The sequence below is a fragment of the Crinia signifera genome, chromosome 3 (genome assembly GCF_055691185.1).
Source record: "Crinia signifera chromosome 3, ASM5569118v1, whole genome shotgun sequence".
Taxonomy (NCBI): Eukaryota; Metazoa; Chordata; class Amphibia; order Anura; family Myobatrachidae; genus Crinia; species Crinia signifera.
In genome coordinates this window covers 58,885,650-58,908,419 of record NC_139219.1, presented here as the reverse complement: position 1 = coordinate 58,908,419, position 22,770 = coordinate 58,885,650, and the positions used below count along the sequence as shown (strand labels likewise).

General features: G+C 44.5%; 1 protein-coding gene across 1 annotated transcript in view; it reads left to right on the top strand.

Moving 5' to 3' along the window:
* Positions 1-20,787, top strand: part of RD3 (RD3 regulator of GUCY2D) — a 63,773-nt gene extending 42,986 nt beyond the window's left edge. The window contains exon 3 of the mRNA XM_083175861.1: positions 20,060-20,787. Coding sequence (XP_083031987.1) covers positions 20,060-20,360 — 301 coding nt within the window. The 3' untranslated portion in view covers positions 20,361-20,787. The remainder of the gene's footprint in view (positions 1-20,059) is intronic.
* The last annotated feature ends 1,983 nt before the right edge of the window (positions 20,788-22,770 follow it).

The window sequence follows — 22,770 nt, the reverse complement described above, 5'->3', positions numbered from 1 at the left end:
GGTAACGCTAAACACAGTGATATAAACAACACAGTGTCTGACTAAGCTAGATAGCGCAGCAGCGCTAAATCGCTATAAAAACCTGCTGTCTCTGCCGTGCTGCAAGTACCCGGATCCACCACGCCAGTGAGGAGCCCTGTAATGGAGTCTGGCAGCGTGTGAAGAAGCAGGAAGTGACAGCGCGCGCCCAGCAGAGCTTGGTCCCGCTCTGAGTGAAGCCCCGCCCCCTTACACGGAGCTGGCGCTTACATATAATTATACTGACATTATTAAAGGTGTAAAATATATATCATACATTATACCCTGAGGGGTGTCCCTGGTGGTCCAGCGGCAGCACCCCTATGCCAGTTATCAGACGCGGTGTTCACGCGGTCCCTGCTGGAGAGCCGCCATTACTAGCCGTCGTCTTGCCGCACCAGAAATGGCTGCGGGGACCCCTTGTGGGACCCCCAGCCTGTACTCACCACCGATGTCTTCAGACCTGTCAGGGGTGTGCGGCGGCTAGGGGACTTGCTCGCTACAGCGCAATGCTGTGCGGTGACAAGTCCCACGCAGGACTGGATTGTCCTGTAGCAGGGTCAGCTCTGCACCTGAAGAGGTCGGGGACTGACCCTTCCCCTGACACCCACGAAGCAGGACAGCTGTGTGGTCACCACAGCGCCCCAAAATAACAAACTTGAAAATAAATGTGGAAAAAACTCTGGAGCATCCAGAAGCACTGCCTCTCCTGAGGCACATTTTTCAAAACTGACTAGTGGAGGGAGATTGAGGGGAGGAGCCAGTGCACCCACACTGAAAGTTCTTTTATGTGCCTGTCTCTCCTGCGGAGGTCTCAATCCCCATAGTAGTGAAGCCCAGTATCCCATTGGACGGTAGAGAAAACATGATTTAATAATTCTGCTCAGTTTTGTATCGTCCGCAAAGAACGATACATTGCTGAGTAACCCCATCCCAATATCGTTAATAAAAATGTTAAATAAAATGGGCCCAAGAACCGAACCCTGTGGCACTGGTATCATATTTGATACGGCACTGTCCACGACTCTTTGTTCTCTATTACACAGCCAGTTCCCTACCCATCTACAGATATTTGCTTCTTATCCCAGGTCCTCCATTTTATTTATCAACCTCTTATGTGGTACTGTGTCGAAGACTTTAGCAAAATCTAGGAAAATCACATCTACAGCGTTTCCATTATCAAGGTTTTTGCTAACCTCTTCATAGAAACCAAGTAGATTAGTTTGGCATGAACGATTTTTCACGAACCCATGCAGGTTATAACTGAGTAAACTATGAAGGTCTAAATATTCCTGGATACCATCTCTTAAAAATCCTTCAAATAGTTTACCCACTGTTGATGTTAAACTAACAGGTCTGTAATTATCCTCCTTTTTTCCTTTTTTGAATAATGTCACTACCTCTGCTATTCTCCAGTCTTTTGGTACCTTTCCTGATGATAGTGAATTACCAAAGATATAATGTAGAGGGGAAGCAAATTCCTCCCTTAATTCCATTTGTACCCTTGGATAAATTCCATCTGGCCCAGGTGATTTATTTGTTTTGATTTTGCTGAGCCTCAATATTATTTCCTCGGTAGAGAAATCAATATTGAGGTCCAGCTTGTTCATCCCATTTGTGGTATGTGTGCGTTCCACAGTCTGCACTCCCTTAGTAAACACTGATGAGAAGAACTCATTTAACAGTTCTGCTTTTCTCTTATCCTCCATAAAACTTTTTCCAGTGATATCGGTTAGTGGGCTTATGTTGTCCTTAATTATACGTTTACTATTTATGTATTTGAAAAACTGGTACTTGTTTCCTAGCACGGCCACAATCTCGGGCATCGTGTACCTTAAAGTTAAGGTACACGAAGCCCGCGATGGACCCGATTTCCTTTGAAATCAGGCCCATTTTGCCGGCAAAGGAAAAATCGCGGGCATCGCGTCGGTTGCGTCCTCCGACCTTTTCATTCCCCTACTATCCACGTCGGCGTGGAGATGAGAATATAAAGTGTGGCGAGCGCAGCGAGCCACCGAGCCCGAAGCGTGGCGAGAGCAGCGAGCCCCGCGAGGGGACGCGTATACCTGTGAAGTAATACGCGTCCGCTCGCCATGCTTCGGGCTCGGTGGCTCGCTGCGCTCGCCACATTTTATATTCTCAACTTTACGCCGATGTCGATAGTAGGGGAATGAAATGGTCGGAGGACGCGCACCGCGGTGTAGGGAATATTTTACATTGAATATAATAGACCCAGGGACCCTGTTCACATTTGATTCAATTATAAAAAATGTAAAATCGGGTCCCAGGGACCCTGTTCACATTTGATTCAATTAAAAAATTGGGTCGGTCGCGTCGCATGCGATGCGACCGACGCGATTTTTCCGACACGACCACCCCGACGGAAATCGGTGTGGCCGTGCTAGGAAACAAGTACCGAAAAACTTCTTGGGGTTAGTTTTGCTTTCAGTGGCTATGCGCTCTTCATATTCCTTCTAGCTACTTTGCAAATTTTGTTTGATTCTTTGTATTTGGTGAACGCCTTCTCATTTAAGTTATTTTTATAGAATTTAAATGCTCTTATTTTATTGTTGATTGCTGACCTAACTTTTTTGTCTATTTAAAATCCCGACATGGTCAAAATTGCGACAAGGTCAAAATACCGACATTTAAAATCCCGACAAGGTCAAAATACCGATATATAGAATGTAGACAGGTGAAAAAAGTCAACATGACTTTTGGTCGACAGGTCGCGAGGTCGACATGGGGTTTTTTACTGTTTTTTGTGCCGACAGGCGGTATTTCATGCCCTACCATCCACTAGGGCATGGTGGGAGAATAGTGTGCCGAGCGCAGCGATTGAGGCTGCGGTTGACTTCCAACTGTGTCCATGTCGACTGTGTCGACATTTGGGTAAAAGAAACTACGAAAAACCCATGTCGACCGAAAGTAATTTTGACTTTTACACCTGTCTACATTGTATATGTCGGTATTTTGACCTTGTCTGGATTTTAAATGTCGGTATTTTGACCTTGTCAGGATTTTAAATGTTGGTATTTTGACCTTGTTGGGATTTTGACCGTCTGCCAGTGGCTGTCGTTATTTTGACCGTCGGGGATTTCATACCGAATCCATCCCACATTTCCTCAGCATTTTTCCCCTCAAAAACCGTTTCCCACACAATTCTTTTTAGGGCTTCTCTGAATAATTTGAAGTTAGCTTTTCTGAAGTTTAGTATTTTTGCCGATCCTTTATGATGTAATTTACTGAACCCACTGCTTCTTGCTGTTTTACATGTTTCCTTTTTCCAATCAATACCAGGTAAATTAAAATCCCCCATAATTAATACCTGACCCTGATCTGATGATTGTTTGATTTGGTTTAAAAGAAGAGACTAGTCCCTTTCGTTTATGTTTGGCGGTCCATAGCATACCCCTATTTAAATTTTGTGATTAGGTTTTTTGTTATTGTTGGTTATCTCTGCACACACCGCCTCCGTGTAATCTTCCTCGGTACCTGTGCTCATTTCTTTCTCACACGATGTTAAGTTATTTTTTACATATAGGCACACACTCCCCGCCCTTTCTATTTTCCCTGTCTTTTCTGTAGATATATATATATATATATATATATATATATATATATATACATACATTGCCTACCCTCCTGCATTCTGCAGGAGACTCCCTGAAATAACAGCAATCTCCCTCTCTTCCTCATTAGTCTAGCAATCTCCCTCATTTCACCTTACATTTTTTGGGAAAAAAGGAACGAGAGACAGATACATTTACATTGAATAATCAGCACCATTTTCTAGCACTTTAGCAATTATAGTATCTCTTACTAACCTCTTTGGGGGTTATCTACATTTGGATATAAGTTATTTTAAAAGATTCCTCTCAGATGTAGCAGTACACACCCACGCTTCTAGGTGCCACATTCACAATCTTTTCTCACAACCTCTCCATATATGGAACTAGACACGCCCTTTGGGTGGAGCATGACAAGTCAAGTCTATAAGTGTGTACATACTTTGCAATGTGGTGGCCACCCATATCAATGGCCGCTGGAACCCGGCAGGGAGGGAAGGACCGCACAAAGATGGAAGGGAGCAAGATGGATTAGTGATTGCATATCTGCTTTAACAGAAATGCATCCAAATGCATTGAAATTAGTATCAAACATGTTCAATTGCCCCCAAATGTCATTTGTCAGGCTGTACCACCTCACTATCATTTGGGGGCCATTGAACATGTTTGATACTAATTTCAATGCATTTGGATGCATTTCTGTTAAAAATCGCATGCGATTTTGAAAAAAAAAAAAAATGCTTAAAAACGGCAAAAATCGCATCCCATTGCATGCCACTACATATGGCATGCGATGGCATGCGATGGGAGCCGTGAAAGTACACAAGTACCCCCCTTAACATTACAACAAAAAAGACACAATTCTATGTAACAAACTCAATGGTTTGCACTTCCTGTTATATCAGGCGATCCTCTTGTGGACATTCATGTTTGAGTTCCTTATTGGTTGTAATTACAGACTGAATATGTTCCTTATTTCTTTCAATTGAATGTATACTGTTTGAAACAGGTTGTACATGATAACTTGAATGTTGAACAACATATTTTGGATATGAACAATTGCATATTAGTGTACAAGTTTATATTAAATGGTGATTCAATAACATTTTGAAATAAAGAAAAAAAAAGAACAGATAAAACTGTTAATCAGTGGTGCAAGTAGGAAAAACGACTTAGTGGTACTGTGCGTGGTCAGGGGTGTGGTCATGACACTAGGGGGAGTGGCTAGAATATTGCACGCCGAAGGCATACGGCCAAAATTTACACAGTAATGCCTGTTATGCGTCACACACCCAATACATATGACCCATGCCATAATGCCCGTTACACATTATGCCCCACACCATAATGCTCATTGCACCGCACAACTGATGCCCATTACTAATATACCCCCACAGTGCCAGATATGCCCCCGCAGTGCCACACATATGCCCCCACAGTGCCATATATCATATGCCCCCACAGTGCCACACATATGCCCCCAGTGCCATATATCATATGCCCCCACAGTGCCACACATATGCCCCGTGCCAGATATCATATGTCCCCAGTGCCAGATATTATATGCCCAACAGTATAACACATATGCCCCCTGTGCCAGATATCATATGCCCCACAGTGCAACACATATGCCCCCAGTGCCAGATATGCCCACACATTTGCCCCCAGTGCCAGCCATATGCCCCCACAGTGCCAGACAGAACCATATATGCCCCCACAGTGCCAGATATGCCCCCAGTGTCAGATATGCCCACACATATGCCCCCAGTGCCAGCCATATGCCCCCACAGTGCCAGACAGAACCATATATGCCCCCACAGTGCCAGATATGCACCCACGGTGCTAGGTATGCCCCCACAGAGTCAGATATGCCCCCACAGTGCCACACATATGCCCACAGTGCCAGAAATGCCCCCCCACAGTGCCAAATATGCCCCCACAGTGCCAGATATGTCCACCACAGTGCCACACATATGCCCACACAGTGCCTGATATGCCCCCCACAATGCCAGATATGCCCCCCACAGTGCCAGATATGCCCCCACTGTGCAAGGTAGGCCCCCCACAGTGCCAGATATGCCAACCACAGTGCCACACATATGCCCCCAGTGCCAGATATGCCCCCACAGTGCCAGTTGCAGAACAGTCTCACTCTCTCCTGCTCCAGCCGCTGCTTCCCCCCGCCGCCATCTCCGCGCCGCCACCTCCGCTGAGGGAGAGGAAGGAGAGACGCGAGATGCACTCACCGCCCCTCCACTCCATAGGAAATCTGCTGTGGCAGGGGGCAGTTGACCTGTACAGGCCTCGCCCCCCGCCACTTACATATGCGCGCATGCGCACAATGTTCCTGGGGGGTAATTTCTTATGGCGGTACGGGGTACCGGCACCCTATGTTTTAGTGGTACGCCGTACCACCCCGTACCGCCTCTCTTGCAGCACTGCTGTTAATCCTCCATAGCTATCCTGCCGAACTGAAAACATCACTCCCCCTAAATGAGACCTCAGATCTGTGGCCCATGATCCATGCTACATACTCACTCTACTGCTATCAGCCCCCTACCATTCCTCCCAGCATCCATCTTAACACTAAAATTTAGGATTTAGGGCCAGATGCACTAAGCTTCAAAAGTTACAAAATAGAGAGTGCTAAATAACCAGCCAATCAGCTCCTACCTGCCATGTCACAGACTGTGGGTGTTATTTTGGTTCACTCCTTCTGGCAAATTCCTTCTTAGATGAACAAAACCATGTGCACTGCAGGGGGGCAGATGTAAAATGTGCAGAGAGAATTAGATTTGGGTGAGTTATTTTGTTTCTCTGCAGGGAAAATACTGACTGCTTTATTTTTACACTGCAATATAGATCTCACTTTGTAGTAACACCCCACCCAAATCTAATTCTCTCTGCACAAGTTACATCTGCCCCCCCTACAGTGCACATGGTTTTGTCCATCTAAGAAGGAATTTGCCAGAAGGAGTGAACCAAAATAACCCCCAGTGTTTGAAAAATGTCAGGCAGCTGATTGGTTGGTTGTTCATTCCTCTCAATTTTATCACTTTTGAAGCTTAGTGCATCTTGTCCTGAGGTAGTCTAGAAGACGAAGGGTACATCAACAGGAAAGGTGTCAGGGGCACAATGGTAAAAATGGGTGATTGTGCAAAATACAGAGCAAATATAAAAGGAATAAGTGGAACTATTGATGGTGTCATAACCTACTGGTTCAAATTTATCTGTATCCTTAAGGAACTTTTCATCTACCTCGTACTATATATATCACAGGCTAATCCTCTCTTCTAAGCCGGGATGCCGGCATTTCACTGCAATTAGGAGATTGGAAATTAGCCCAGGTTAATTGACGGAGAACTCAGTCCTAACTTATAAACAGGATCATTATATCAAATATATTCTTTCCTCAGCTACATAGCAATTTAGGACACCATCAATAGTACACTGTGTTCTCTAATATACCCAAGCACCTCTATGGATTGGGTTACATTCTCAGGGATCATTTCTTGGATGTTTTATCATGTGTATTTGTTTCATTGGTACTCTTTACCTAGAACGGCGCCCATCGCGGTGATCGCGACATCGCGGGCAGTACATAAACGGCCGCGACGCGATGCCCGCGATCACCGCGATTTTCCCATAGGGAACAATGTTAAAAAGCCTGATTGACCGCGATTTTGCATTCAATGCCTCAATGCCCGCGATTTTCACATAGGAATCAATGTTAAATGGGCTACAGAGCCCAAATAGGCAGAATTAACCCTTAAATGTCCCCCCAATTTTTGTACGCCACCCCACGATCCACGCCAACCCGAAGCGTGGCGAGCGCAGCGAGCCCGCGAGGGGCGGCGGTACGCGTCCTCCGACCTTTTCATGCCCTACTATCCACGTCGGCGTGGAGTTGAGAATAGAATAGTGTGGCGAGCGTAGCGAGCCACCGAGCCCGAAGCGTGGCGAGCGCAGCGAGCCCCGCGAGGGGACGTGGATACCTTCACAGGTAAACGCGTCCCCTCGCGGGCTTCACAGGTGTCCGCTTTTCGCCACGGATACCTGTGAAGCCCGCGAGGGGACGCGTATAACTGTGAAGGTATCAGCGTCCCCTCGCGGGGCTCGCTGCGCTCGCCACGCTTCGGGCTCGGTGGCTCGCTGCGCTCGCCACACTATTCTATTCTCAACTCCACGCCGACGAGGATAGTAGGGCATGAAAAGGTCGGAGGACGCGTACCGCTGCGCTCGCCACGCTTCGGGTTGGCGTGGATCGTGGGGTGGCGTACAAAAATTGGGGTGACATTTAAGGTTTAATTGTGACTATTTGGGCTCTGTAGCCCATTTAACATTGATTCCTATGTGAAAATCGCGGGCATTGAGGCATTTTAAAGTAAAATCGCGGTCAATCAGGCTTTTTAACATTGTTCCCTATGGGAAAATCGCGGTGATCGCGGGTACACGATTTTTATGTACCCGCGATTTACCCGCGATGCCTGCGATTTTTTACCCCCGACGCCCGCGATTCTAATCGCGGGCGCCGTTCTAGGTAAAGAGTACCGTTTCATTATTTGTATCTGTTTTAATAGCCTTTATTCTGCTTTACTCACAAAGGCAAATTCCTTCTCAAATGGACAAAAGGGATACAGTTTAAATCCCGGCGGTCGGGATCCCGGCGTTCAGAATCCCGACGCTGGAATCCCGACCGCCGAAATGCCGACACTTTCTCCCTCCGTGGGTGTCCACGACACCCCTGGAGGGAGAATAAATTAGCGTGCCTAGCGCAGCGAGCCCGCAAGGGGGGGCGATCCACGTCCCCCCCTTGTCGGGATTTCAGCGGTCGGGATTTTGAACGCCGGGATCCCGACCGCCGGGATTTCATACTGAATCCGGACAAAACCATGTGCACTGCAGGTGGGGCAGATGTAACATGTGCAAAAATAGTTTTTCCACCTGAAGTGTCTGGGAATTATTTATGCTGAAAGGTATAACTACCACATTTAAATATTACTCTTACCTTATTCTTCAATTATCCTTTCTTTATACCCACCACCACTTTTTCTTTCTTTCTTTTTTCATCTATTTTTTATTGTTTCACCAATGATGTATCTCCAAATTTGAACCTAATTGGTCTATTGTGAAGCATGTGTTTTATTATATATTTGAAACAATGTTTGTATTTGTAGATTTTAATACTGTTTCCCTGATGAAGTCTTTGTAAAGACGAAACTCGTTGATTGCTGTTTTATCTATGACAACTTGTTGAAGAACAAAATAAACAAACATCTTTCTTTGCTTCACTGAAATTGGATCCTTGATTATTGTATATGGACATTTAAAATGTAGGTACTTATGTATTATCTGGGCTCCCATGTTAAATGCACCCCATTTTTTCATACCCCTACTATCCAACTACGCATGGAGTTGATTTTATATAGTGTGGCGAGCACAGCGAGCCACCGTGCCCGAAGTGTGGCGAGCGCAGCGGTCTCATAAGAAAAACGGGAGCCCAGATATTACATAAGTACCAAATATTAAGTTATAGGCACCATACCACAATTGGGTTTCATTTTGTGGGTGTGTTTCCCCAACCCTCAGGGGAATTTGTGGTAAGGCAGCCAACTATTATCTTCACAGAAAATTGATTAGCGCGAGGTGGAATATCAGGATTATACTTCTATAGATATATTTACTTATTATCCCAGGCGCAGCAAGATTTGGGTGGGGTTTGTACTTCAAACGGATATCTATATTGCAGTGTAAAAAAAAAGCAGCCAGTAATTACTCTGCACAGAAACAAAATAACTCACCCAAATCTAACTCTCTCTGCACATGTTACATCTGCCCCATCTGCAGTGCACATGGTTTTGTCCATTAGAGAGATAATTTGCTTTAGCAAGTGAACCAGAATCAGGGGCTAAAGTCCATACCACGCGCACACACATTCAGGGGCGGATCCAGGATAAAATGACAGGGGGGGCACCATGATAAAAGATGTTTAGGTGGGGGGAGGGGCGGTGTTAGTGGTGCCAGTGTACATGCTAAGAGAGCATCAGAGAGAGGGTGGGAATGGGATTACAAATAGGCCCTGGCATTTAAAGTACGCAGGCCCACCATGGTGACAAAAGTGAAGGATGTAGTTGGGGTGTGGCCACTCAAAAGGGGTGTACACCACCATATACAACTTCTACACATTGTGAAACAAAATAATAGACCCCATTATACTTGCCCCTTACACATGATGCCAAATGGAATGAGCCAAAATTCACATAATGCCACATGGATTGGGTCAAAATTCGCATAATGCCACACGGATTGAGCCAAAATTTACATAACAACACACGGATTGAGCCAAAATTCACACAATGCCAAATGGATTGAGCCAAAATTCAAATAATGCCACATGGATTGGGTCAAAATTCGCATAATGCCACACGGATTGAGCCAAAATTTACATAACAACACACGGATTGAGCCAAAATTCACACAATGCCAAATGGATTGAGCCAAAATTCACATAATGCCACATGGATTGTGTCAAAATTCACATAATGCCACACGGATTGAGCCAAATTCATAAAATGTCATACGGATTGAGCCAAAATTCACATAATGCCATATGGATTGAGCCAAAACTCACATAATGCCACATGGATTGAGCCAAAATTCACATAATGCCACACGGATTGAGCCAAAATTCACATAATGCCACACGGATTGAGCCAAAATTCACATAATGCCACATGGATTGAGCCAAAATTCACAATACGCTTCATAAACAGGGATATTGTCCACCAAAATCGCGCATTACACATTTACACCATAATGTCCATTACACATTAAGTTACACACCATTATGTCCATTATGTATTATGCCAAACACCATAATGCCTATTAAAAATTATGCTACATAAGTGCTGCTTATCTACATGCTCATTGCCAAGGGTTCCATGCTCATTGCAAGAGGTTCCATGCTCGTTGCCATGTGGTATTACATGCTCATTGCCAAGGGGGAATACATGCTCGCGTTAAATGGAGGACACCCGCCGCCAGGCAGAAGTGATAGCCATTGACAGTGGCAGAGCCTGGCTGTATTCAGAGCACTGCAGGTCCCGGCTATTTGAAATAATACACCTTTCACAACAGAAAATGCATTCCCAGGTTGGCGCCTTTTACACCAGCCTAGTCCCTGCAATTTCTGATGTGAGGGGGAGAGAAAACCACCCCTCCCCCCTTTAACCAGTTATCTCATTTAACCGGCTATATCTTCGGAACCAACTGACCCATTTACATGAGACAAGTATCATATTGAAGAACTTTTGAGTGGGCTTTAAATGATTTTGGTCCAGTGAAACTGGAACGTTTGGTTCCAGAGTAATCTGCCCTCAAAGAACATGAACAGCCATGAAATTACATTTCAAAAATAAAAAAAATCGGCTTACATGCAATATCTCTGGAACCGATTGACCGATATGGACCAGCCTGGTATCATATTGAAGGCCCAGCGATTTGGAATTGAATGAATCAACGCCAAGCTTCTGTGATGCCAGGGGAGGAACTGGCAGTCGTCGGAACCGGGTGGGGGTCGGAATTGACGGGTCCCATATTATCCTATTGGGAAAAAAACGTTACAGCTTTGCCAGGGGATATCTCTGGTTCCCGGGGGGCTAGAGACATGGGGCTGGGCTCGTTGGAAAGCTGTAGTCCTCAACTACAAAATGAAATGACAGGGGGGGGCACGTGTCCGGGTGCCCCCCCCTGAATCCGCCACTGCACACATTCATTCTACAGGTAGGTTTGTTGGGAACCAATTAACCTACCAGAATATTTTTGGATTGTGGGAGGAAACCGGAGTACCCTGATACAAACGTAGTCATGGTGGGAATCGAACCCATGCTAACCATTACACTGTCTGTTCTGCCATTGAAGTGGGACACTGGTTAGTAGGTTCTTTTACTAAAAGGGGCAGAAATAGAACTTTCCAACTAGGCATACTGAACAGTTATATTAGCACAGATACATTCAGTTATGTAGAGATATATATTTTAGTCTTATTATCTTAATATGGAGCAATGGAACTGCCATGCTATAGATTCCTATCCTTGTGTATCCCTCCTATTATCCCTATAGATTGTAAGCTTGCAAGCAGAGCCCTCCCACCTTTATGCCTGGCTGTTATCACCCAGTTTCTTTTATCACTGATGTTTCCAACTTTAAAGTGCAAGGGAATAAGCTGCGCTTTATAAGAAACTGTAAATAAATAAATAAATAAATACAGTGTGGTACTTACAAAGGGAACGTTCAAAACTCATTGCACAGTTGGCTTGGATACATGTCAGTTGTCTTTAAGCAATTACGTTGAGCCACAACATTTTTGGGGTGTGTAAAATACCAATTAAGTGACAACATGCCCCTCATTGAGGGGTAGATGTATGAAGCAGTGATAAGGGAGGAGAAGTGATAAAGAGCCTGGAACTTTATCACCAGCCAATCAGCTCCTAACTGTCCCTTTTTAAACCCAGCCTGTAACTTAACAGTCAGGAGCTGATTGGCCGGTGATAAAGTACCAGGCACTTTATCACTTCTCCTCCCTTATCACTGCTTCATACATCTACCCCTTACTGTGTATTTTCCATGCAGCCTCTCTGCTGGCTGGTCTTGGTGAGGGTCAGGGCAGAGTGCCCTGATGAGGGTCATTGTGAGGATGTGGGGGGGCAACGGAAGATTGTCTAGGGCACAGGTTCTCAAATTCGGTCCTCAGAACCCCACACAGTGCATGTTTTGCAGGTCTCCTCACAGAATCTCAAGTGAAATAATTAGTTCCACCTGTCGATCTTTTAAAATGTGTCAATGAGTAATGAATGCACCTGTGCACCTGCCGGGTGACCTGGCAAACGTGAACTGTGTGTGGTCCCGAGGACCGAGTTTGAGAACCCCTGACCTAGGGCACACAGAATACTTCCCCTAGCCATGAGTGTAGAAAGCTATTACCTATGGTAAGAAATGACAGGCAGAAAAAAATAGGTTACAGTAAGAATGTATGGGGAAAATACATCCTAAAGCTGCCCATACACGGTCCGTTTAACGGATCCGTTCGGGACTTACATAGTACACATCGCATCGCATTGCATGCCTTGTGCATGCAGTGTGCATGCAATGCTATGTGATGTGATGAACAGCTAGTACAAAAAGTATGTGCAGCACATTCTTTTTGTACCGTACGATGAGATGCGCGGGAGCGCGCTTCTCATAGTACAGAACGGATGGTCCGGAAACGGACCGTCTATGGGCAGCTTTACAGTAACCTTTAACAGAAGAAACGTTTAGATTTGAACTGTGTCGCTGTTTAAATAGCTTTTATCCTTAATTCCGTCCAGATCTCTAATTCTACCCAATGGCTCCCCCATATCTTTTTTTAAATTACATCTGTAGCAGCACTCCATGCCATAAACAACTTGTAAGTGAGGACACAGCAGGAGTAATTGGTTATAAAACGCATATATGAAAGCTCAGAGAAATAGAGTATGAAGTGAGACAGGCTTTGTAGTGAGAAGCTGCCAGGCTGCCGTTATACCAGAAGCAAATAACTCCTAATGACCTAGATATTGCTAGCTTAAGCTTTGTACTTAAAAGACTGAAAATCCTGCTATTGCCCTATTCCCCGTGAGCTGAGCGACCTGGCAAGAATAGTGTTAACTGCACACAGAACACTACAGAGGATGGCAGCAAATCACCATGATGTGGCCTTATTACCATGACATCTATTTAATCACCTTTATTGGCACATTTGCACAGATCGGGGAATTAGTGCTCAATCCTCCACTGTATCAAGTCTTTACTATTAGTCAATGGAAAAAAAGAGTTTCTATGCAAGACTACCTGAACACGTGGGGGACCTCTGCATATCGCTATTTAATATGCTTGGGATGAGGAGCCATGGAAAAAACCTATATCTTGTGATCATAATGCTGCAGCAATTAGAGGCGGTGGTTATTTACAGTACACACATGCATGACTGTCATCTTATAGCAATGTGACCAGCCAGGGGTCTAGTGAAGCCTCTAAGTGCTGGACTCCATGTACTGTAGCTATTCTACAGAGATAACCAATGTGTGCTCAGGTTGTTGTCTGATAGCAGGTGATGGCAGGATATGGGTTATATCCTTGGTCAGGCCTGGCCAACCTGTGACTCTTTAGCTGTTGTGAAACTACAAGTCTCAGCATGCATTAACACTGTTTTGCTATTAGGGAATGCTATAACTGTAGCAAGGCATGCTGGGATGTGTAGTTTCACAACAGCTGGGGAGCTGCAGGTTGGCCAGGACTGTCTTACTGTAGATATGGGTGATCTGGACATTAGAACCATTCCTGGTTATCCGGACTCATCATAGATTGACTCTAGGTTGACAGTCATAAGGTTGACCACTACTGGCCAACAGTCAGAAGGTCGACAGGATCCAAGGGTCGACAATGGAAAGATCAAGAGGGTCAAAGGTCGACAGACAAAAGGTCAACAGGGTCCAAAAGTCAACAGGATCCAAAGGTCGACAGCCAAAAGGCCGACAGGGTCAAAAGGTCGACATGGAAATGGTCGACATGCATAATTTAACATAACTTCGAGCCGACATGTGCCGACAGGTGGTATTTGACACCCTACCAGCCACTACGGTGTGGAATGAGAATATACTGTAATAGTGTGCTGAGCGCAGCGAGCCCGAAACATTGTGAGTGTACCAAGCCATGCAAGTGGACACGGTACACTTAGACAGTGACCATGTCAACATAGACACTTAAAATGATAAATTGTCGACCTTTTGACCCTGTAGACTTTTTGACTGTCTACCATTAGTGGTCGACCATATGATTGTAGAGCTAGACCGTGTAGATCTAATATACCATAACCCCCTTCCATCTCTAGCTTTCCTAAAAGCTTCTGTAGTATAGTGTGTCATTGACTGATCCACAGACAATAACTAAAGATGGGGAGCATCATTTGAAAATGCGGACTCCCTTCTTTCATATGAGGGTACCACTCTGTGTGTAAGTGTTATGATTGGCAAGATTACAGTACATTAAGTGCCCTCACCCAATCAACTCTCTTTTACTATTTCTGCAGGTTGATATAACACATCATTTGTAAGATGGAGTCCTCCTTTTTCAAATAAAGGTGTCACTGAGTCTATTGAACACTATTGTGGGGTACACACCAGGACGACCCGCTCACGATGCACGATGTGAGCGAGTCGTCAGTGTTTCTTCCGACTCGCCCACAATGACGAGGCGGCACATCCCGCTCACGATGTGCACCGTGAGCGGGTCCGATTCGATGGCGACCCGGAAGTATGGTCATTTCCAGATCCGACCTGCTGCAGGTAGGATCTGAATAACGACCGACCGACCCGTGGGACCGCGCATTGGATCGGTATCGGTCCACACCAGGACAGAAAAGGGCCCAAACACCACACAATCTACATCCAATCGGTCGGAAATTGGATCTAGATTGATGGGATCGGACCCTTGTCATCCTGGTGTGTACCCAGCATATCACTGAACTTGATAATGATTTCAGCAATGCATTGTGTTCTTCCAGGAGTACAGGTGATCACCAGAGAATAGCGTCTCATGGGCAACATCATTTGAAAGAGGGGAAGACCGCAGCAACTTTAAAGCTTTCTCCTACATTTCCGGGCTTGTAGAAAATTCACCAATTTTGTCTGAACAGGGCTTAAGAAAAACATTTTAGCATCTTGAAGCCCCTCCCCCTCTGAGTTACAGCAACTATATTGGGGGTACTTTTAGTTTGTTCCAGCCATTCTTAAGAACCTCAATAGCATTTAGGACAGTGCCCACACTTCACTAGCAATGTAGGTATTATTAGTAAATGCACCCAATAAACCGTGTTCAACTGGGATTCGATACAGTCTTGGCTGACACGGGAGACACTACAGTGGTCTGCATGTCTGGTTTGCTGAATTGATATATAAAATACACTTTTATTATTTTAAAAACACCAATTCAATAAATATTAGCTTAAAAAACTCAGAGAATAAGAAATACATTTATTTTCTGCAATTGTGTGGTTACTCAACATTGAACAAAGAGAGTCCATATCCATTCTCATATCTATAAAACTTGGGGTTATTCCTGATAACTGGGCAGAAATAAAGAGTGATCTAGTATGAATAGAATAATCAACTGTCACACACAGTATACATATAAAACAAAGAAACCCGTCCGGTTCTTTCTAGAGTTCTAATCCTAACAGTGTATTTTGCTGCAAAATTTGAACAAATCTAGCAGCCAATCAGAAATAAGTCTAGATCTGCTAGTTGGACAATGGAAGCAAGCATCGCATTCTAGAATAGTCAAACCTAACATTTGCACCCTGCTATACCCCTTAGGAATACGGAGCAGTCACGCATGCAGACACCCCAGGTGTCTATGGAATCTGAAGAACATTACCCAATTCTCATTCCCTACAAAACATTCAATTTCTTTAATTAATATGTGTACCAGAGGCACTACTGTGCACACATTTGTACATGTTGGTACAAACATGCTAATTGACAGAATGGCAGAGTAGTCCTATCTAACATAAAGGTGCCCATACACGTTACAATTATTGTATACAAAAATGTATACAATATCGTATCTCAGTTTTGCGATGAGATGAGATCTAGTACAAAAAGTATGTGCTGCATACTTTTTATACTAAATCTCATCGCAAAACCGAGATGCGATGAGATATGATATTGTATACAATAATTGTAACGTGTATGGGCACCTATAGAGTAGTGCTCATCTGCTCCTAAATATGTTTGGAAGTGAACCCTTCTATGAGTTAAAAATGTGCCTCTCCCTCTCAAACACAGTGATAATAATTTTGATAACAATGAATATTCCGGGTGCATGTAATGAGCCGAGTCACAGGATTGCTACTTTACATGCACTGAATTGTCTGCCGTTTCCCATAGATCAGAGAGAGGTTAATCAGCACTGAAGATCACAGAGATGAACGATACGTTACATCAGAAAGAAACATAAAATGAGTCACTAATGTTCTCTACGTGATGTAAATATATATCAGGCTTCTGCAGAAGTAAAATCTACTGCGTGGGTCATTTATCAACCACAAGGGCAGCTAGACCCAAACTCTCCTTTATATCCACTTAAGCTCCTGATTCTCTCTCTCTCACACACACACACACACACTGCATTGCAAGGGGGGAACATACTTTTATATTTTTCCTTGCATGGTAAATACTGACAACTTTTGCATGTAGCCCACAAATGTTGGCCAAATTTATTTTTACAGTGTAACTTTAGATTTCAGTTTGAACATATCCTGCCCAAATCTAACTCTCTGTATGTTACATCTGCCCTACCTGCAGTGCAGCATGTTTTTTCTCCCCAGTTGCTTCCATTTGTGCTTCACATATAAGCATGAATCTGGCCCTTAGGGTCCGATTCAGATCTGATCGCTAGGCTGTGAGTTTTCAGAGACCAGCGATCAGGTAATCGCCGTCCCACACACGCAAATTCCCGCCAATGTGCATGGCTGTGAATGCGTTTGCCCTGGCCCTCCCTCCCAACAGCCGGAGAACACCTGCATTTTCTGGGGCACTCCCAGAAAACACAGGTTTACTGCCCCCAAACGGCTGCAGGGTGTCAATCACCGTGCAAGTAGCCAGCGATGGCTAGATCACAGATCACACCTGACCTAGGGCATCTAGAGTGTTACTTTTGTATTTGTGAAGATTTTGATCATATTGTTTGGTGTAGCTTAAAAAGACTGTGACCATATGAGGGCAACTAGAGACTGGTACGTGACAGATCCAGAGGATATTTATTAAATGTGAATGTTCCACAGACAGCAGATTGTGCATACAAAGTGCCATTCGCACAGGAATATATATTAAAAGTGCGGCTCTAAGCAGATCTTCTTGTGGATTGGGCCTTACAATGTGGTTAGTGTGTGGATACATGTAACAGATACACCTTGTGGGAGTTTAGGACAGAGGGGGTTTTTCTGGTTGCTTCGCTCAGATGCAAATTCGCACCCTTGCGAGTCAACCTGAACCATCGAATGACGTGGAACGTGCACGCATGTCTAAGTGACTCTCAGGTCATGTAGATTTGCGTGCACCCTTGGAAGGAAGTTAGGAGGGCTGCTGACATCCGGTGATGTTAGCTGTCAGTCCCCGGCCTTGACGTCATGGCCCGATTACAAGGGAACGCCCATGAAACGCTGGGCGTTCCCATGGGCGCAACTATGAACATGGGCGTTCCCATGGGCGTGCACCCAGCAAACAGTCTATTCGCCGTGGCCGCACACACACAGTGCATGCACATGCGCCAAACATCGGTCCCTGTGCAAACGAACACTGACTGCGAATGGACCAGAATTAGGTCCAGAGATGGGATGCCAGTTCGGCCATCCTGTCCCGATAACAGTGATGGCAGCTTCAGATAAGTTAATAAGCAGGCTGCTGCGGGCATATGGAAAGTGGCCACAGATGTGTCTGACAGTGTCAGCCCCAGCATCTTCGTGCACCTATGGGTGAGACTGTGTTTGTATATTGCTGGCTTTTAGAAGTTCACGAACATTGCTTTTTCACTGCAAACTGGGGCTGGTTTCACACACTCCGGCTCCTGCCTGACGGTGAAATCCCGCACGGCCAGGGAGCCGTGCCGCACACATTAGTTGTGAATGGACACTACTGCAGCCGGATCCCGCCACTGGAAGGGACGGCTGCCGGGCTGTGTCCATCCCCTCCATGATAATCTACTGTGTGCGGCACGGCTCCCTGACCATGTGGGATTTCACCGTCCGGCAGGAGCCGGGAGTGTGTGAAACCGGCCTAACACTATTGCTGGCCTCTATTTCTGCATGGACTGTGTGTTAGCATACATGCTAAAGAGGCTTGTTCCATCTGCATGCGCTAAATCACATTTGTGAGCTATATTACTGTGCTAAAACAACTCCAATTAAAATCTCAGCAATTTACTATCAACTGCAAACAGCACAGGCTCATTACTGGACTCATTATTTCCATTGACGAATAAGGCTATTTTAATAAGCAGGCTGTATCGGAATGAATCTAACTTGATTTGTGTAAACCATGTATGTCTATTTGGATTTTGTCTCTGCACGTGCAAAATTTATTTATAATGTTGCTATCAGATTTATAAAGATCATTTTTGTTAAGCCGCATGTCCTGTGTACTTGCAATCGGCGTGAATTTTATATATTTATTTATATTCATTTATTGTGTATCCCCCACCAGCGCAGTGTAAATATTTATTTTCTGTTGGTCCACCGTTGGCATAGAGCAGTGATGGCTAACCTTGACACTCCAGCTGTTGTTGAACTACACATCCCAGCATGCCCTGCATCAGTTTTAGCATGGCCAAATAGCAAAAACTGTAGCAAAGCATGCTGGGATGGGTAGTTCAACAACAGCTGGAGTGTCAAGGTTCACCATCACTGGTACAGAGCCTAGCAAGCGCTTACACTTGCAGCAGGACGTGGCTATCACTACAGTACATTGTTGCTATTTTAACAATACAATTTATTTCTTTTGAACAGCACCAGGGTTTTCCTGTAGTGTGGTTAGAGCCTTGGCATCTTTCCACTTTTCAATTTTTTCCAAAGTGCCAGGCAAACACACCTTGGTGCAGTGTATCCATTAGCATAAATGTAACTGTGGGGTAAATTTATTAAGCTCAGTGAAGTGATAAACTGTCTGGTTTTTATCAACGGCCAATCAGCTCTTACCTGTCATTTTTCAAACCAAGCCTGTAGCTTCACAGGTAGGAGCTGATTGGACGGTGATAAAAATCAGACAGTTTATCACTTCACTGAGCTTAATAAATCTGCCCCTGAGAGTAGATTTATGAAGCAATGATAAGGGAGGAGAAGTGATAAAGTTCCTGGTACTTTATCACCGGCCAATCAGCTCCTGACTGTTAAGTTACAGGCTGGGTTTAAATAGGAGCTGATTGGCCGATGATAAATTACCAGGCACTCTATCACTTCTCCTCCCTTATCACTGCTTCATAAATCTACCCCTGAATGACTGCAGCATTGTTGATACTTCCAGATTAGTGATAGGCAACATGACACACTTCAGTGTTCTGGATGGAAAGCCCCTTAACCTTCAGAAGGGCCTCACACATCCTTAATCTGAAAAGAATACATTGTATCAAAGAGCAAACATTTTAATCAAGTTTTGCAAGCTAGAACAATTGAACAATAATGTAGGAAGGAGTTGCTGATGCAAGTGAAGTCTCGGAAGGTTGTTAGAAGTCCTAGGATCGTGTTGTCTGTCACTGTTCCAGGTCAACAAAGCCAGAAAATAAAATATTGAACTTCCTTGTATTCTTTTTTTAACTCATCATGAAATTGTGACCCTCCAGATCTTAGTTTACAAATGTCACATTTCAAATGCACAGATCCTTAATGATCTTCTTTTCTACAGATTCCGGCAGATGGTTGCCGAGTATGAACCAGACGTACAGGAAGTCCCCCGTCTCTTCCGATCAGTTCTGCAGGAAGCTTTTGAGAAGATGAAAGAGGAGGAGGACGCAAAGAAACTTGCAAAGCAGTGGAACTCAAAGCGAGCTATGAGCTTGTCCCTCACCACCTTCAAGTCCAGAGCCAGGATCTATCCTTTCATGAGTAACAACATTAAGACCATTTCTGAGGATGTCGAGCGAGAAGTTGAACCCAACCGACGAGTGTGGAGCATGCCGGATTTTCACACAACAAAAGATGAATAAATTAACCATAACACAACAATTTGGGCCTTATTTGCACTAGCTGAGAAATAAAAGTCGAATTTTTTAAATAAAAAAATAAATAGAAGAACTTCTTGGGAGAATTATATTTTTTAGAGTTGCTAATGATTTTATTTGTTTAGTTGTGAAGTAATAGTCTTACAGCCTCTATTTCATTAATGAGCATACTGTATATATGATCTGGGCCGCTAGCTTACATAAACTAGACCACTACATGACAGATGTGGCATGTACGCCCATATTCAGTTTTGCTACTGCCTATTACTGTAGTACTTTCAGAAGGTTTTGACTTGTTTTGTACCTTGTTGGATGTACACTAGATATATACACAATGTTTTTTTAAATATGTTCATGCATCTTTTCAATTAAAAAGGAATAAAAACACCTATGCCTGCGAATATTAAGGTTTCATTTGCTGGGGCACTCCTAAAATGACAAAGAAGCATGCGGAATGACAATCAAATGAGTTGTCTTCATAAACTACAGATATGTCCTCATATATCATTGTAGCAGTCATGCCGAGCAGCCCCTCTCAGGGCACTGGGCCTGTGAGACTGCTAGCGTACATACCAAGAGACTGTGCCGATTAGTTTCATATGCAACACTTGTATATCTGTGTGCTACAGATGCCAAAGTAGGGGAGTGAAAACTCCCACTTATGACTATCTCCCCAAGTCTTTGGCGCACAAGTCTAACATTGGTTCGTGGTCACTTAATTGCTGGCTGTTCCACATGCGCAAGATCTCACTGGTGTGCTATTTTAGAGATAAAGCAGTTCTGATGGTGACGGGTGCATTTGTCACAGCTTTCCTCCTTCATAATTAAGGGAGAAGTGGTTTCAGCACATGATGATACCAATTCTCCCCATAACACAGTTTCATACATCTACCCCTATAGACGTGAACCTGTATGAAGTGCTACAATGGCGCAGCCGCTGCGTTTTTCCATGACAAGTTCCATTGTGCTCTGTATACAGACTCAGTCGCATACATATATGCACTTGCACATACCAGTCACTAGGTATGCCCTAGTCAATGAACACTGCATCTAAAACACATAAAAAAAAAAAAAAGCCCAGAACAGCCAAAGGCTAGCTGACCTGCAGGGGATCTAGCGACTCCCCCGCACCAGGCATCACGAGCTACATGGTGTACTGAGGCTAGTTGTATGAGGACACATCTGTATGTTGTTGATTATATGAGGGCTGTAAGTACACATCATGCTGCCATGCGAAGTTTGCAAATACTTTGTTCTAAGCATTGTAAATCCCGGACAGCTTTATTTTTACACTGCGATTTATAATGGAATTGGACATGCCCCTCATATCAGAATCTCTCTGTACATTTTGATTCTCCCCCACCTGCAGTGCAGTCTAGTTTTTCTAAACTGCAACGTTACTTGTTTGTTCCAAGTTCAGAATTAGCTCTATGATGCTTTGCGCACAGAACAGAGGATTCACCATAACTGTCGAGGTTTTAAGTATACCCGTGCTTGGCCACAGTTGACTTAAATAGTACCTCAGTCAGTTTAATGTAACCATCTGTGCGGGGTTGTGATTATACGTAAAACCAGAACTGTTAGGGCGATGTAGTTAATATGCCGATAGTTGGGATCCCAGCGCACAGGGTCTATTTTCCCTCGTGGTGTCTATGGCCCACATAAAGCGGCAATAGAACCTTGTGGTGAGCAAAGTGAGCCACCATGCCCACAGCACGGCAAGCGCACGCAAGGGGCCTCATTGCGCTCCCCAGCTGCCGGCATTCTAGCAGCCTGGATCACGCTGTCGGCATCCTGACAGCTGGGATCCCAACTGTCGGGAAATCATACTGGACCCCCTTTGAGGAACGTGTTTGAGAACCTCGGGGGGTAGACTGCAGTCTTGTTGTGCACTTTGCCACCTACAGAGGTCACTGATGAGTTCTATTGCATAGTTGTATTATACAAAAAAAAAATTGTATAATGGTGACAAACAGCAACAGTGTCAGTAGTTTATAGCCAAGCTACAGCTGAGATCACAAAGGACTATTTTGTTTAGGGCAGTGGTTCCCAAACTATGTGCCGTGGCTACCTGGGGTGCCTCGGGACACTTGCAGGGGTGCCACGGGTTGGTAGTCCTAGACCAGGCCTGGCCAACCTGTGGCTCTCCAATGCCTTGCCACAGTTTTTCTATAAAGGGAGTGTTAAAACTGTTGCAAGGCATGCTGGGATTTGTAGTTTCACAACATCTGGAGAGCCACAGGTTGGCATGTCCTGTCCTAGACCAATTCAAATATTTATGGTCAATTATTTATGGACAAAACCAGTGCGGGTGGCTGCCAATTATAAAATATGTGTATCATGTCCTTTACCAAATAAATGAACCTAAGGATCACATACTGTATAAACACAATCT